This window comes from Anarrhichthys ocellatus, unplaced genomic scaffold (assembly GCF_004355925.1).
Source record: "Anarrhichthys ocellatus isolate YVR2014 unplaced genomic scaffold, GSC_Weel_1.0 scaffold18, whole genome shotgun sequence".
NCBI lineage: Eukaryota > Metazoa > Chordata > Actinopteri > Perciformes > Anarhichadidae > Anarrhichthys > Anarrhichthys ocellatus.
The window spans coordinates 5,905,273-5,922,523 of NW_022280048.1; the positions used below are offsets into that span (position 1 = coordinate 5,905,273).

Here is a 17,251-nt window from a genome sequence, read left to right on the forward strand (position 1 = left end):
GCTCTCCCCTGAAACCTGTTTGCCTTGGGAGACCCTACCAGGGGCTAATGCCCCGGACAACATAGCTCCCAGGATCACTGAGCCACTCAAACTCCTCCACCACGATAAGGTGGCGATTCGCGGAGTAGAGCTTTAATTGTAATTGTTAGAATGTATGCCAAAAGTTTATTTTATTTACTTACAAAGACAATGCGCATTAATCAACATCTCTCTAAATATGCCAGTGTTTTTCAATTGCAGCCTTTTACCGAGATGTTTCGAAACCAATGAGTTTGCATCCAACACATCTACAGTTTTGATACGGTGTGTCCATCACTCTTGCCTGCCTCAAACCCTGGGAAAGCAGGTGGGAACTCCATCTCCTTCTTTTACTGGAGGTGCAGTAAACAAATGCAACAGGCATGTGGAGTTCCCAGCCTAACAGCCAGCGAGACGACAAGAGGTGACCGTGTACAAGCCTGAAAACAAACTAAATCTAAAACCACAGTATCTAAAATACAATTAAAAAAAGGTATTACCTGTCACCAATTTTGTATCAAATGTCTCATCATTTATACAAACAGACAGATGTGTACACAGGAAAACGAGTAGAAACGCTCCAACCGATTACCCGGACAAATCGGTGGTACTCTGTAGTGTAGTCATCACCGGATTGCTGATTTTTACTGTTAGTTTTTTTTATTTATTATATTTTAATTCCCAGGAAAACTTGGCCTACATTTGTTCTGAACTGAGTGAGGAAGCCAACTCTGCACTTTTTAGTGCTGCTCCCACCCCCCCTCCCCCCCTCACTTCATTAGCAGTGCTGGCCAGAAGGCATTTCATGTCTGTCTGATGAAACGGTCAAAGGTGATCTCGGCAAAGCCAACGTCGGAAAAAAATGCTCTCGCATTGCAGAGCGTGGAGTAATAAACGGGCTGCACATCTGTGACAGGAGCTGGGATGACGAGGCCGGATGTTTGCATGATGGGTGCTAATGGGAGACTAGTGTGCGGGAACCGGCTCACGCTTCGCTCTCCCTGTCATGTTGTCCGCTGGCCTTCTGTTCCTGGTGATAATGCACAGATCTTGAGCTATACGGTGCTCGTATCCAATTACGACAACTGCTCTCGTAAGCGCAACAGAGCTGCTTTCTCTCAGCTTGGTGGATTCCAGGTTGACGGAACATCATAGAGAGTATGTGTGTAAGGTGAAAGAAGGTTGGATTTGTCTACACTTCCCCTCCTAGATGACTCATCTTTGAACAGTGTGACCAGAATCCTTTTGTGTGCAGCTTAAGGCCTTGTTGATGGTTATTTATTATCATTTAATATGAATAATTAAAATCACTTCCTCACCTGGGCGTCTGATATGGACACGCGTTTAGACTCCACGGTGGGCCTGCGAGCCACACGAGGGGACACGTGCATGTATCCTCCTCCGGGGCCCGACGACGCCCGGTATGTGCCTCTCTCCTGCAGCGACAGCTTCCTCCCAGTCAGGTGAGGCCGCAACGCACGGGTCCTCTTGGCCTGAGCCCCGTCCTGCTGAGCCCCGTCCTGCTGAGCCCCGTCCTGCTGAGCCCCGCCGTTCCTCACGCCGTTGGCGGCGGAGCCGTCCGAGTCTTCCATCGTCATGGCAGCCATGATGTCCGAGAGACTGCCGGTCTGTTTGTCAGAGTCGGGGTCCGGCCTCTCGCGGCCAGGGTCACTGCTCATTGCCATGGCGGGTGGGGGCACAGGAGAGTACCGGGGATCGCCCACCAGCATCAACGTGACCCGAGCGCCAGCCTCCAGTCGCCACGCTCAGCGTTCCACCAGAGCTGGAAAGAAAGAAAGAAAGACAGGCTGTGAGCTCAGTCAGCTGCAGGAAGAGCAGTTGTTGTACAATATCTACACATTTCGATCAAGAGAATTCGTTTCGAACAGTCATCTTGATTTAAAATTCTTGTCAAACTTGGCCGGATTCACGCATTGTTTGTTTTTTTCTCACATAATTACAAGAATACAGCGATGGTCCTGTCTCTGTGAGGATATACTGGCTTCAAGCTAAATGCTAAGGTCAGCATGCTAGCATACTCACAATGACGATGTTAACGTGACGTCTAGCAGATATAATATTTACGTGCCAACTTCGACTAATTAGCACGAATCACAAAGCTGAAGCTGATGGGAATGCACATTTGGTCATAAACCAAAACAACTGCACACATTAGGACCTGATGACGGCATTAAATGAACGCTTGGTTATTATAATTCAGCCTAGTGGGAACATAAGTACATGTCATAAGTACATGTTTGTACTAGAGATGCACCAACAGATACTGATATCTGATATTGGTACGATACAGACTCAACTAGCTTGATCGGGTATCTGTGACAATAGGCCAATCTGGTATCGGATACCATTATTTCAATAAATAACAATTAAGTAATTTCATATCTACGTCTTTAATTGTTACGATATGTTTTACAAAGTTAGGAAAGCAATGTTTAGGTCAAGCCTGATGTTGCCTTCCACATAAAAGAATGTTCCCAGTCTCTTCCACACAGCTTGGTATCGGATGGATACTCTGTATCGGCTGCTCCCCAAAGCTCACGTATCGCTAACAGTATTGGGAATGAAAAAGTTGGATTGATGCATCCCTAGTCCAAACCAAATTTCATGGTTGAGATATTTCACTGAAAACCACAAATGTCCTCCTGATGGTAAAAAATGGTATAATAATAAGTTGGTATAATGAATATTGCTACACCTACCGGTAATCACATGGTTTAGCTGAAATGTCTTTCTGTGGTGTTTAAGGCCGTGTTACAGTTTCAAAAGTCAAAGTTTATTTGATTGTTGTCGCCCAATAATACTCGGCTTAACTGGCTCATCATATTCTTGGTCATCGTACCTAACCCTGTATGGATGGGATGTGCTTGCTATCATTGCAGCGTGGCTCGGCTCAGGTCAAACCCTTTGTAGAACATCAACAAATACCAACAGAGAATGAATTTTTTTAATTAGGTCCAATTTTTTTTTCCACTGCATTCATCCATCATTGTCAATGTTTGAGATAAAATCGAACCCTTTTGCCTCGAGCTGTTATGATACCGATACCAGTATCTGGAAGGCCTCCAATACAGCCTAGAATGCTGGAACTGGTATTGGCGAGTACGTCTATGCGCCAATCAGATATCACGTGATCATGCATCAGCTCATTTCACAAAAAACAAATCCATGTTGAAATCAGCGAGAGGAGAGCTAGTTAAGGTTAGCTGTTAGCAGCTAGTGGGCAAGCACGGTCCCGTAGAGCTGAATAAAGGAGCTAACAGCTAACACACGGAGGTAGCAGTGAGTTACATTTTGATGCATTCAAGGGCCATTGAGTAAAAGTTAGTATTTTGCCAGAGTAAATGACTTTGTTATTATCATAATGTGGTCAAATGTAATCTTGTGAAATGTTGTTTTTGGCAAGAAACCTCAATAAAGACAGCTGTTTGAAGGAGGTGTTTAACAACAATATAAAAAAGAGAGAATTATGACCTGTACTCAGTGTCTGCTGATACACAGGTTCAGGTAATCAATAAATCAGTATGGAGAAGGAAAAAATTGTATCGTAACATCTCCATGTTACATAACTGCAAACTGTGACTTGACTAAGCCAAGGACCATGCACAGTAAAACTATTAAATGTCTTTGTATAAAAGCTGCAACAAGCAATATTTGAAGCTTCAGCACATTGTGTCAAAAGATCCTGGAAGAGGATTAATGTTGATTTCATTTTAACCTCGATATCCACAACCAGGAAATCCACACACTCATATCCTTATCCAGTAATCACACATCTGCCATCTCCCACTAATGCTCCTATACTCATCCATTCAGCATTACGAGGTATATTCGTATCTTCATTTTTGCCACTGCCAGAGCTGTTTAAATAAATTACTTCTGGGTCGTTGAATAAAATCAAAATGCTCGACGGTTTTATCTGCACGATCAAACCCCCTTCACAAAGGAACACGGCCAGATAATTCAGATGTTTTTCAAACAAAGTTCACCACTTTTATCATTTATATACTTCACATGGGCGCCTCAGTTTGTTTACCGAATTAAAGATGTCGCACAGTATACACAGAGGGGAAAGAAAATGGATTGATTGAACCAGAGAGAAGCTTGACAACCACATCTGAATATGAAGTGCTTTCAATAGCTGCCATCGCTCAACTGGTTTGGATGGAGAAGCTGCAGCTGAGCCAATTACAGTAAGAGGAGAGAGTGGGCTGCAGAGGGCGAACAAATGATTCCATTTGGCTCCATTAGTGAACCACTTTCACCCTTAACCTGGCTTTTATTTTCTCTCAGTCATCATGTTGTTGCGAGTGCTAGACAGCAAACAGACGTCCACGGCTCAAAAATCTAAATCTAAATCCTTTAGTTGCTGGGACGAAAAACAGCAGAGCAGCCTGGAACCTAATGCACCCGAAGAAAACTTGTTCATTTGTCTTGGTCCTGATGTTTTTCTTTACCTCCTCTGGCCTCCTTGACAAAGTGCAAAGAACAAGCAAAGCACCAGTGTATATTCAACAGAGAACTGAAAACCTCTGGGTGTAGCCAACACATGCGGCTGACCTTGCAGACCTGCAGTGATTTGCGTTCTGAAAAACACAGTGTTTATGCACGTAACTGCAGTATAGAGAGATGTCGAGAGCCGAGGGCACGGCTTTGTGTGGAAGTCATACGCCTGGTGCTCTGCAGTGAATGTCTTCTTCGCCGTCTTCTCTTGCGTCCCATCTTATCAGCTTTGAAGCGGAATAGTTCAGGTGAGGTGCACCTCCTCGCTCAGCTGGATCAAAAGCAATCAACTCTGATTGTTCACTGATTACAACGATGTGATTGGAAGACAATCAGCACTGCAATGATGGGTTTTTTTGGACAAATGTAAAATGTATGTGTTTCTTGTGTCCTTTTTTTAAGATATGATGCTTGTGTAACAAGAAATGAGGAAGGATACATTTGCTTACAATCTCTCACTTAAAACTGATTAGTGATCAACTATTTTGATAATCGGTTAACCATTTAGGTAAATTTTCAAGAGAAAGCGCGAAACATTTACTTTTTGAGAGGTTTGATGGTTCAAGCCTCTCAAAAAGGAATATTTGCTGCTTTTTATAGTCTTCCAGCATAGTAAAAGCTATGATGGACATTTTTCACCGTTTTCTGTTGTTTCACAAACCAAATGAGGAATCGATTTAGAAAATAACAAGTCCTCTAATTTAAACATCATAATACGCCATCCCTCCACGCCTTCTAGAGCCGATACCGAGTACAGATCCAATACTGGTGCATTAAAAAAACAGGTCATAATTCCCTCTCTAATATCTATTTTATATTGCTGTGGAAACATCTCCATCAACTTTATTCAATTCAAAGTTTCTCGCCAAAAAGAAACTAAACAAGAATTGAACAAAACGAAAATTCCCTTTTCATTTAGCGCCATCGTCAGGTTTTAATTTGACCAATATTTTGGTTTATGACCAAATACCTGCTAAACTTATGACATTCCATCAGTAACAGCTCTTATTTGTGTTAAATAATGCAAATACTTACATGGGTATTAGCATGCTAACATTTGCTAGATTGATGGGAGTGTCACTAGTTCTGGTATTTTCCAAAGTATTGGACAAATAGAAGTTTTCACCCAATGATTTTTACTAATTGGACCTTGAATGCAGCACAATGTAACTCAATGCAACCTCCGTTAGCTTCGTTATTTAGCCAAGCAGGACCGTGCATTGTTACTATAAACGGACCTGGAAAACAAACTGCAAGGTAGTTTAGAGTTACCACACTATGTAAATGTCAGGTGATCAGCCGATCTTAGCCTTGACACGCCACCCCGAGCATCACAGAGAAGACCAAGGTATGAATATTTACAGTCCTACTCATGCTGAGGCAGTGAGCACACATCAGACTGTTTGATCTCTGTGTGATCCGTTCCGTTATGCCTGGCTCTCTGAAGGCTGCCATTTGCATCTTGATGATCAAAAGTTGATTTCAGGGCCAGAGGGTCCATTACGATAGACTTCAACGCTACACTGCACTCGCTGGCTATATACTGCTTTATATTCACTTTTCCCAGCTTAAAAAAACACATTTAAATTAAAGAACAAATGACAGGAATAATTGTGTGTCTAAATAAAGAGCACTGCTTTAAGTTAACCTCATTTGTACAATTAAATTGACTAAATAGAACATTTAAGCACATTAGAGTCACAGCTTGACCAGTATAGATTCTTAAGGAGGAGAACCTGCAGATATCACGATAACCTTTTTTAATGCGAGACCTTTTAGAGGCAATTACTATATAACAAGGATTCAGTGCTCCCCATGCAGTATTTCACAGTCTTGGCTGGGTGGAAATCAACTAATATAGTTATTTTAAGCAGTGAGCATCTGCTTTGTTTTCAATAAAGACAACGCGCATTTAACTGCAGGGTTTTATGGACTACAGACACCATTCTCACTGGCTCGTCTTTTTTTAAATTATTACAGGCCACAATCAGCCAAAACCAACACGTGTCTTTTTAATGTCAATAGTAATAATAGCTCTTACACTAAAGAGGTTGTTATTTCCTGCTGTTCCACTCTCCCTCGGCCCACAGGTTGATCAGGCCCTCTCCTCCACCTGTCGCATCTCATCTGACTTAAACAAAGGATAGGTCACATTAACTGCAGAGGAAAAAAAACATGCAGGAGAGGGAACTGGCTGCTCTTGATGGATAATAGAGCGAGCCTACGGTACAGCTGCTTGGATTTGCAAGGCTTTTGTGCACAACTGCCCACTCAACCGCCCCACACACACACACACACACACACACACACACACACACACACACACACGTCGCAGAATTAGCGTTTCCCATGTTCCTCCTGTTGTGGTAGCACACAGTGATTATGCCTCATCATCTTTGACTGACTGAGCATCATTCATATGGAGCAGTGTGTGCAGCATCTTAAGGGCCTCTGGAGATGGTGAGAGAACTCAGCAATCAAATATCAACTGTGATCAAGGGAAACTCTCAGCACCACGAACGCTGGTGAATATTTTTTATGTCAAAGACAACTTATTCTTAGGGGCAACAACAGAGTCGGAACGACTCACAACATCACACCCGCGAGCAGACTACAGCCCCAAGAGCACAGTGGCGATCCCCTTACTGATAAAAAACACATCATCCTGAAAGTGACCTTTGACCCTTGAAATGAACTTAGTCTTTGAACAAAGTGAAAAAGAAAAACCACAGTAAACAATAGATTGGAAATACGTAAAATATTCCAAATTTAGTTCATTTCAAATCATTTGTTTTGCTTTGCAAACATGAATGTTTCAATGAAAAGTAAGTTGTGCTTGGTGTTTGTTAGTTGACTGCTCTTCAAGAGCGTCGGTTGTTGACGTTCCTGACTTCCAGCGGCCGCAGCAAATCTCTTTTGTCCATGTTGAGCAAAGGAGGAAACGGTAGCCATGTTTCTTTTTCAAATTTGTATGCACATTTCGATACATTTCTCAATTTCTATGTAGCGCAAACCTGTTAATGACAATACATGAACCTTGTTACTTGTAAACATGTGGTATCGTGTTATTACAGGGCTACAATAAAACATGGGACTTTGGGACTGCTTCCTGTTTTCTACCGACAGTCAATGTTGATTTATTTTAACCCTAGCCAGTTGCAGACCGACACTGCATCCTGTGCCAAGACGATTGTGATTGGTTTAAAGAAATACAAACAAGCCAGTGCTTTTTTTCCTCTATAGCAGAATGATAATGTGAGACAGACCTTTCTTTAGACTAAGGTCGTTCCTACCCGTAGCAAAGTGGTTATAATTGTAACCATAACATCATAGGTGCCATAACCTTAAAAAAGTTGTAATCTTAACCCAAACCACAATGTTTCCCTGAACCTCACAAAGTTGTTTTTGTGCTGAAAAATAACCAACACCTGTCAACAAACTTTGATGTGTAAAATTGGTGAGTTCCCCATTTTATTTTTGAAACGGCAACATCGTGCTGTCGATGGGGGCTTTGGACCAGAGATCGCGTTTTGAAGGTCCTGGACCAACAATGTATTTTGTTGTTTAATTTGAAGGAACTGTTGATGACATGTTGAATACAAGCCCCTGCCAAAAACACACTGTAAGGCATACCACTATAGTTACTCTGTACTTAATTGAGCATTCAGTCCTTGTGATGCTACAATCATGTGCAAGTATGTCTGTTTTTGTGGGTTTAAAAAAATATATATACTGTATAGGTCTCTTAATGATACAAAATTCCACCAGAGGACTATAGAGCTTCGTCATGTCTTTGTGTACATTAAGTGGAAAAAAGTCAGTGTGTACACAAGAAATGGGCATATGTGAAAATCAACAATCACGTGCTGTTAAGTGCTAAATACCCAAAGCAAAAAAAGCCCAGGTCCAGGCTCACACAAACACTTCATTGTTAATATTGCAATGACAAACAATTAAAACTGACAGCAAAAGAAGTTCATGTCTGTCAACAAAACCACCTCCACGAAATCTAGCTTTAAAACACACAGGAACAAACACCGTGAGTGCAGGCCTTTCCCAGTACAAAACACTTTCCTGTGTTTACACTCGTTACAGATTAATCGCTGGAACTCTTTAATTCAATCCACAGGATTAACAAGGTACTGTACGAGACAACTCGCTGTAGCAGTAAACCTATTAAAGCCAGTCTTTTATAGCCAATCAATGTGGTGTGATTGAGGAAACGGGCTCCCTCAGGCTAGACACTGGGCACAGGCTCCACGAGCGCCAATCAATCTGACTAGACAGAAATACACTTCGGGACAATCCCCAACCAAATCCAGGGCCACCCTGTCTGAGGTTGGCTGCCTCATGCAATAGTAAGCAGGATTAAACAGGATATAGGAGTGCAAACTGGCAAGTTGGGTGAGCCAATTATTTCTCCTCTACTCAGACACTGACAATGAGTCTGCAGCTTCCAGCATGGCTGACCTTCCAGGAATCCTAGAAATGTCGCCTGACAAGGGTCCATCTAACAAGGACAGACCGGTTCATGATCCAACAGAAACATGAATACAGACTCTTATCTTTTCAGGTGGGGCGGGCCCTTGGTGGTGGCTCCACCCTCCAGTAGCTCGACCTGCTACTAGCTGATCCTCTATTTTTAGAGGGAGTTTGTGCCGCCCAGTCCGGAAGGGATAGCAAGAGAGGCTGAAAGGGTTAACATAGAAGATGAACACAGTGGAGCCCATCTTCCATCGACCCTAAAAATCCCCATTCAGCGCTTTCAATACCACGATTCCAGAAATCTGTGATGATGTGAACCTTCAGAGGATTACTCTGTTGCAGCTGTAAATGAGAATCCATCTATCTGTTCCGTTGGGAGTGATACTCAGTTTCCTCTAAATCCCTCAGAGGCAGAATATCCCTCAGTGATCTCTATCCCTTCCTTTCACCGCTGTTAGAAAACCTGCTGCAGCTTACTCTAATTCGCTCTGGTGAGCTGCAGCCAGATAACAAGTCCAGCTTCCACGCTTTATTACAGACTCAATATAAATGCATACTTTATGAGCAAGTGCTGAACCTAATTCTTAAACGCTCATGGTACTTTTTTTTTTTTAAATCTGGATATTAAAAGGAGTGTGTCCAGCCCAGGCGGTTCTGCCGAGTGAAGCCGATGCAGAAATGTCTTGAAACTTGCATTCTCTCTACTGACCAGCAAGGGGGTGAATCCTCCGGTTGCAAAAAGAAGTCTTATTCTATAGAAGTCTATGAGAAAATGACTCTACTTCTCTCTTGATTTATTACCTCAGTAAACATGGTAAACATGAGTTTATGGTCTCAATCTCTAGTTTCAATTCTTCTTCAATACAGCATGATGTTCATTTAGTAAATGATGGTCCTTTTAGAGTCAAGTAGACCAAAAAGCCGAGTATGTTTTAGGGTGGGCTTACTGTGATTGACAGGTCGCTGCCGCTACCAGACCCGTATCCGGCGTGTCTACGTCACTCACCCGCAGTCCAAATATGGCAACTTTCCTTCATCGGTTGCATTTCAAGATGGCGACGGCGAAATCCAAGAACTCGAAGCTTCATAACGGTGGTCCACAAACAAATGAGTGACGCCACGATGACTACGTCCACTTCTTATATGGTCCAGCCGTGCTAGTAGCTCTGTGAGACTGTGCGGTAATGTTTACGCTAAATGCTCATCAGCACGGCAACATGCTCACAATGACAATGCTAACATTCTGAAGTTAAGCAGGTATAATGTTTACCATGCACACCATCTTAGTTTACATTAGTTAACATTGAGGCTGATGGGAACCGTTAGCATGGTTGACAATTCTTAAGTTCTCGGCGTGAGACAACTGCTTTCAGGCTTGAGAGGCTTTGTCTCACCCTAATGCCACACAAGCTATTCTCGTGCCAAACCCCTTCGTGAACAACATAGCGATGGGTTTTCCAGAAATGTCAGTTGTGATGCTAATGTGTGTTGCCCATAACTGTTTCTACGTAGTATAGTGGAAGTATAGTACTCCTTCGCAGTAGTGGAATCACTGTGCGCATCCTCTGGGTACCATGAATGTCTGTACAGAATTTTAATGGCAGCCATCAAATAGCTGTTGAGATATTTCAGTCTGGACCAAAGTGGGGGACTGACCGACGGACCATGCCATGCCCAGATCCACAGCGCTAACATGGCAAAAAATCCAAACCAAAACATTTGGATAGGAATCCAAAACCGTCTCAAAGCTAATACTCAGCTAAAACAAACACACGGTCAATAAAGACACAACTTCCACCGGTCGTGCAGGCTCCCCTTCTTGTGCTTTGTAGATTTTATGGTCGACAATATTTTCCAGTTAAAATACATAGAAAAGTGTGTCCAGTATTTACCGTTTGACATTTGTTGTTTGTTTCACCACACACACACTGTCAGGATGATCCAAAGTGACTCACTAAGTGAACCCAGATGTCCTCCTTACACAGCACATAGCTGCAGGTGTTTTACCCTCAGCGTGTCTTTATGTGTGTGCTTGCATGTGTGTGTGTGTTTGCGTTCTAACGGGTGTGCCCTCACTGTGTATGAGGTCGTGCAGGTGCAGATCACAGTGTAGGTTTTCTAAAACGGCAGCATGGCTGATGTTCACGGCTCACGGCCTGTAGAAAATGATCCAATGAACACAGTTACTGAGATAATTACACTTGCTGTGTTTTGGAAATGTATTTAAAGTTAACAAAGACTGTAGTCGATAGTGATCTGGCTTATTTTCTTCTGTGACTTAGTTTGACAATTGATGTTAGTCTCGTTGGAGCGTCACTACTTTCTGTAGCGGCTGAGCTGCTTCCTGGACTGTATTTCAGAGAGTCATCACTGAAGAAGAGGAGGAACAGCTCTTTCCTCTGGCTTATCTGTCTCTCTAGGCATTTAAACACCAAAGCAAAATTAGATTTTTTTTTCTAGCTCTTATCTCTTCGGAGCAGGTTCCTAAATGTGCACAAACAAACAAAAAGAAATTGGAAAAACAAACCTCTCAGAAACTAAATCAGACTTTAGGTTGTGTTCTTTGTTTGGGGAAAGGTCAGAGGCAGAGGACTGAAGAGGCATCACCATTATCAGGCTGCTGGGATTAACAGAAGGAGCAGATGTTTATCCCAGCAGCCCTTTGGTGACTCATCCTAAAAAAAATGTTCCTCGCTGAAGACAGAGAGCACCGTTATTGTCGTTACATAATGATCATTTGGTTAAACACCCTCATCCACACTTCTTATTATGAGTTGTGACAGCGCCAAGTCATAAATATATATTTATTAATGTAATAAAAGTTTCCAGGTCAACATTCGAGCACAAATTGCCTTGATACATACTTAGTTTTGATGATTCATTTGCATATGGTACAGCAAAGCTAATTTCTTTAATTCATTTCTACGTTTTTTCAGGCATAAATGCCCCAAGAAAATGCTGTTTTTCAGCCTCTAAAATATCAAGATTTGCCGCTTTTCTCTGATTTATACAAGTTTAAACTAAATATGTTTGGCTTTTCAACTTTTGGTCGGAAAGAACAAGTCATTTGAAGACTTCATCTTGGAGTCAAAGAAGCTAGGATGGATATTTTTCACTAATTTCGGATATGTTGTAGACCAAACAATTGAGAAAATAACCTGCAAATATTCGACAATGATTGCAGGCCTATTTTATTCAAATGTGCACATACACAGACTGCAGAGGATCAAAGAGAACAGACAACTGGTTGAGATGATTTTTTTTTTTTTTTTAAATTCACTTTTATTTTTGTTGGTGTTTTTAAGGGCCATATTATTTGTGAAAAATACAACCATTTGAGCCCTCTGAGCTGTGAGCCTCTTTCTCCCTTCATCAATAATGATGGCAGCAGTATTAAAGAGCCTCTCATTCTCCAGCCTGGTGCAAGCTACAAAGAGAAATATAGATGCTGGAGCTAGGGGAGGGGAGGGGAGACGAGCTTGGTCGATTCTTCGGAACTGGATGGGGTATGAGGAACGGTTTGCTCACTAAAATAGGTAGCTTTCTCAAAAGGAGAGCGCTGGTGTCAGCTGGCCCAGGGTCAGATTCTGCTTCTCACTCCTCCAGGATTTCATCAGAAAGACTACCAGCCCCTGCTCTTTCATTCAGTTCAATCATCCACGCAGAGGGGGATATTTCTACCGGCCTATTGCATGAAAACCTGAGCAGAAATAGTAACGCTTTGCAATGTAGAGACACTGAAGTACTGTCTGCAGGGATCTGAGCGGAGGTTTAAGCTCCTTCTCTTTAGCTGGCAGAACTAACTGAAATCAAAGACCTGCTTTTGGAGCCTCAAGAGCCGATTCCTCCTCCAGCAACTCTGCTAAGCATTGGGAGACAATCTGCCAGAGCCTCCTCCACCAAGACTGCACACACGATTTATAGAGGTAGAGACGGAAAAAGCTTTTTTCAAACAGCAATTTGTGATTTTTTTGTTTTTGTCAGGGCACAGGGAGTACTGGAGAAATAGATGTTAAATTAACGTTAAGCTTTGCCAGCTACTTACAGGCCACAACATATATGTATATAGTTCCATCGATTGTGGACACCAAACAAAGGAAGTGTGGGTCTGGGTGCCGGTAGCAGGGACCAGCGTCTTTACATGTCACCAACCCTGAACTGATTGTTCCCAGCTCGCCATATAAACAAGGACAGAAAATAAAACCCACATTCTTCAGGGACGAGAACTACAATAAACTGTCAATCCCGGTCTCAACAAAAGAGTTACTCACTACATCTGACAAAGCATGTTGAGGTTTAATCCAGGATTTTGCACTGTTTAGGATTTTACAGTCCAAGGGCCAGACGTGCAAACAATGTGTACCCATAAAAATAAAAAAAAACTATTTCCCCTCACTCAAATGATAATATGGTCCCCATGCGAATTTCATTTAGCGTGTTGTATCCTCGGCCGCATGTTGACGTGTCCTTGGACAAGATGATGACGGCGCTATATGAAAAGTTATGGGGATAACCAAATCTTATTTCAATTCATCCTGAGGAGAACATGAATGTCTGAATTAAATATCATGGCAATTCATCTGACAGAGATATTTAAAAATATCTCAAAACCATGAATGTCAACATGTTGGTGGTGCTAGTGGTTATCGCCAAAGTCCTTAGAGTCCATCCTCTGGGGACCACGAACGAACATACTGAATTAATAGCGAAAAGATATTTCAGTCTGGGCCAACCGACATCGTTACCTCTAGAGCCGTGCTGCTAGCATGTACACACAAATAGCAGCAATACAGAATATAAATACACATGACAATTGCTATGCGTAGGAGTCGGCACATTACAAAGTAATACAATGTCCTTGCCCATGCCAACTCCACAATGGTGACACCTTCAGCTGCATGGACATGGAACGAATCCATCCCTTATATATAGAAGCTAGAGTGTGCACCCACTGTTGTTTGCAACACACACCTGGTCATTGTATCGCACAATTAAGTCCACCCTCGAATCAGATGTAAACACAGCGAATGCCATCTGTTAATGCATACGTAACATATAGCTGCCACATGTGGGTTGGGTGGCAAACTACAAAAAGCCTCCACGAGTGTGGGCATTCACGTCAAGTATTTGCTATTTTTAACCATTTATTATTCAAGATACAAATGTCAATATATTTCTGCACGTTGTCATCCCTCTCCAGAGGGGAATGCAATGATGTAGAACAGATGGTAACCTGGGAAGTAGAAAGGACTTTGGCTGTCTAGAGTAAACCCCACTGTGACGAGTCCACTGTGACAAGGGCCCACAGAGGAAAAGCTGGTGTCAGAGTGTGTGGACGACTTCTGGACAGCACAAGCCTCTCTGGAGGACAGACACAAACTCAACCAGCCATCAATTATTTCAGTTAGCTCACTGGCCACACGGAAATAACAGCAGGGCTCTGGGAACTCGCAGCGGAATAACATCTTCAGGGCATTTAGAAAAGGCAGTCAGCTTTGACATCTTCAAGGAACCATGTGCAACATTTAGGGAGATTAATTGACAGATATTAGTAATGTTTTATTCAGTATATAATCACCTGAATCTAAGGATCGTAGTGTTTTCGTTAGCTTAGAAAAAGCCACATATATCTACATGGGGAGCGGGTCGTCTTCCACAGAGTCCGCCATGTTGCACCGCCATGTTTCTACAGCAGCCCAGAACGGACAAACTTAACACTGGCTCTAGCGAGAGCCTTTCGCGTTTGTACGTCATCTGAAGGTGGAGATGGGTACCAAACACTCGGTATTAAATGGGTGCCAGCGCTAAATCGTTAAAGACCGGAGAATTGATACGCCCCGACATTACTGGTGCTTGTTATTAGTACTTTTTAATGTTTTGGTGTAGTTTATTATCAAGCTGCAGTGCACATCTCTGCTCTCTCTGTCGAGCTGAGCACCTTCAACCACACACACACACACACACACACACACACACAGGCGGCTGAGAACGTTCAGTGAACCAGGTCAGGTGAAGGATACTCGAGTTAACGCCAACTACGCTCGTTACTGAGTAAAAAGACAATACATCTGTTCAACAAGCACCAACATGTAAACAAAAGTGAAACCTAATTCAATCGCTCCATCTGCAGCCTCTCATCCACCGCCGCTATGTTTACGCAAGCACAGCACTAAAGATCAGTCAAAGCATTTTTTTTTTTTTTTTACAAACAAGAAGTTGTCAGTCTGTTTATCTTACTTTTTTTGTTAACAGCTGAGACAAAGCAGCCAGGATGACAGAGAACAGGAGGAATGACTGATACTATCAGACCTCTGTGTCCTTTGTGAACTACTTTATTTTATTGACATTTTGTAATGACTTTATATAGACTTTACTGTTGTCAGCATTACTGTTGCTGCTTTATGCATTTAGTCATGAAGAAGCACAGAGTATTGATAAGAGAAACTCCTCGTAGGAATAAAATCCTAAAGATAACTATCCCTACCTGAAGGCCACCGTAGTTCTCCGACACGCGTGGACAGGGAGGGGTGAGCGGAGGGCAACCCAGATGGTTGCAATCTGCAACACACCACTGGATGCCACTAAATCTTACACACGGTTCCTTTAAGACAATTTAGGATGTACTTGTCTTGGAACTGTTAGATATTCAGCGTTAAAGGTGACGGCTACAATGAAAGTATCTATTAAATACTATTGATAGAAAATACACTTTGAAGATTCAGTGGCAACCTTAACCCTTCAGGTTGGTCAAACAACAGGACCACGTTAATGTATTTCTTCTTTGTCTTCATCTTTGCTAAAGATTCTGGTTTGACTTCCACCTTCTTAGGGCCGATGTTCTGATAGAAGACATGAACTGGTGTAGGTTCCCAGCGGGGGTCTCATTCACGCTGATGTCACCAACACACAGGCTAATGAGAACGGGGGAGAAGTGCTTGGATGTGGTGAACTCACAGATCTGAGAACCCCCAGAGTCCTCGCTGGCCGTGCTCTGAATAATGAGGGCTAATGTGAAGATGGGGTTGTGCGCCTGGCACATCGCCATCTAATAAGGACCTGGGAATGTATTCTCGTATCCGCCCTCTACAAACACCCGAAAATACTGGTGTCATAATTATGTTTCTATTTACGTGGCCGACATTTGAGTGAAATTGATGAAACTATGAGTCTAAAGCCATGCTAGCCGCTCTGTTAGGTCGTAATTACAGTAGCCACAGCGGTGCTCTGTGCTAAATGCTAAATCAGCACACTAGCATACCCACAATAATGCTACCAGGCTGATGTTTACCAAGTTACTTTAGCATTATACTCTGATATTCTCTATTGGCAATTTCGGAATTGGTTTTCCAGTCCAGAAAAGCGTTAGAGACCTTCCATCATCATTGATCCACAATGGTGCAATTGTGCTCTAAATATTTAGTGTATTGTTTTTTTCTCGTAGGTTTTTCTCTGGGCCCTCTGCAGTCTACCATGTGGCTCGATTTAATAGGTGTAAACTGTGATATGTTCAGCTGAGATTCCCTGATCCAGCTCCCATAGTGCTCACCCAACACTAACCTTCTGAATAGTGAAGAAAGAAGAGCTTTGCTAAAGCAACACGTTGCCTATTAAAAGGTCTATTATTGTACACTTGACACTGAAACTGGAAGCGGTTGGTATTTAAATTCTGCACACATTTTGATGCTATGCTTCCACTTCCTTTTTTCACTGACTGGTGATTTCTGTCATCTTTATCAACTATTGCTCATGAGGGATCTTTGTCTTTCTCTCTCTGCCCTTTTCATTGTCAGTCTGGCTGAACCATTGTACAGCGTTTTGTTCTCAATGTACAAAATGAACCCTTCATACAAAATGACATCTATTTGTAACAGGAAACTTACAATCTAACAGCATGAAGGACGACTGCAAAATAGAATAGTCCTCTGAGACATCTGACTGTACCCAATTAAACTTTTGAAAGGCAGTGTATGTACTGTCTATATACTCTCTATTTGTCATGCTTTGATGAGTGTATATATATATATTTATTCACACACATATATAGAAATATATTGTATAACAGTACAGTAAAAGTGCCCCCTTACAAATGTTGGTGTCTGACAGCAACTCAACTGAATGTCTTACTTAGGTCGTTTTATATTTTGTGGATTATTTGAAGTTGGACAGAATCACTTCAGCATGTGCTGTTTAACTGAAGGCCTGATTTGTGTCCAATGTGGACACAATT

The 17,251-nt window shown here is 42.3% G+C and overlaps 1 protein-coding gene across 2 annotated transcripts in view; it reads right to left on the reverse strand.

Moving 5' to 3' along the window:
• The window catches only part of camkk1a (calcium/calmodulin-dependent protein kinase kinase 1, alpha a), a 54,124-nt gene that overhangs the window by 31,292 nt on the left and 5,581 nt on the right, over window positions 1-17,251 (reverse strand). For both annotated transcript variants that reach the window (XM_031857578.1, XM_031857577.1), the window contains exon 2: window positions 1,338-1,801. In XM_031857578.1, coding sequence (XP_031713438.1) covers window positions 1,338-1,748 — 411 coding nt within the window. In that variant the 5' untranslated portion in view covers window positions 1,749-1,801. The remainder of the gene's footprint in view (window positions 1-1,337; window positions 1,802-17,251) is intronic.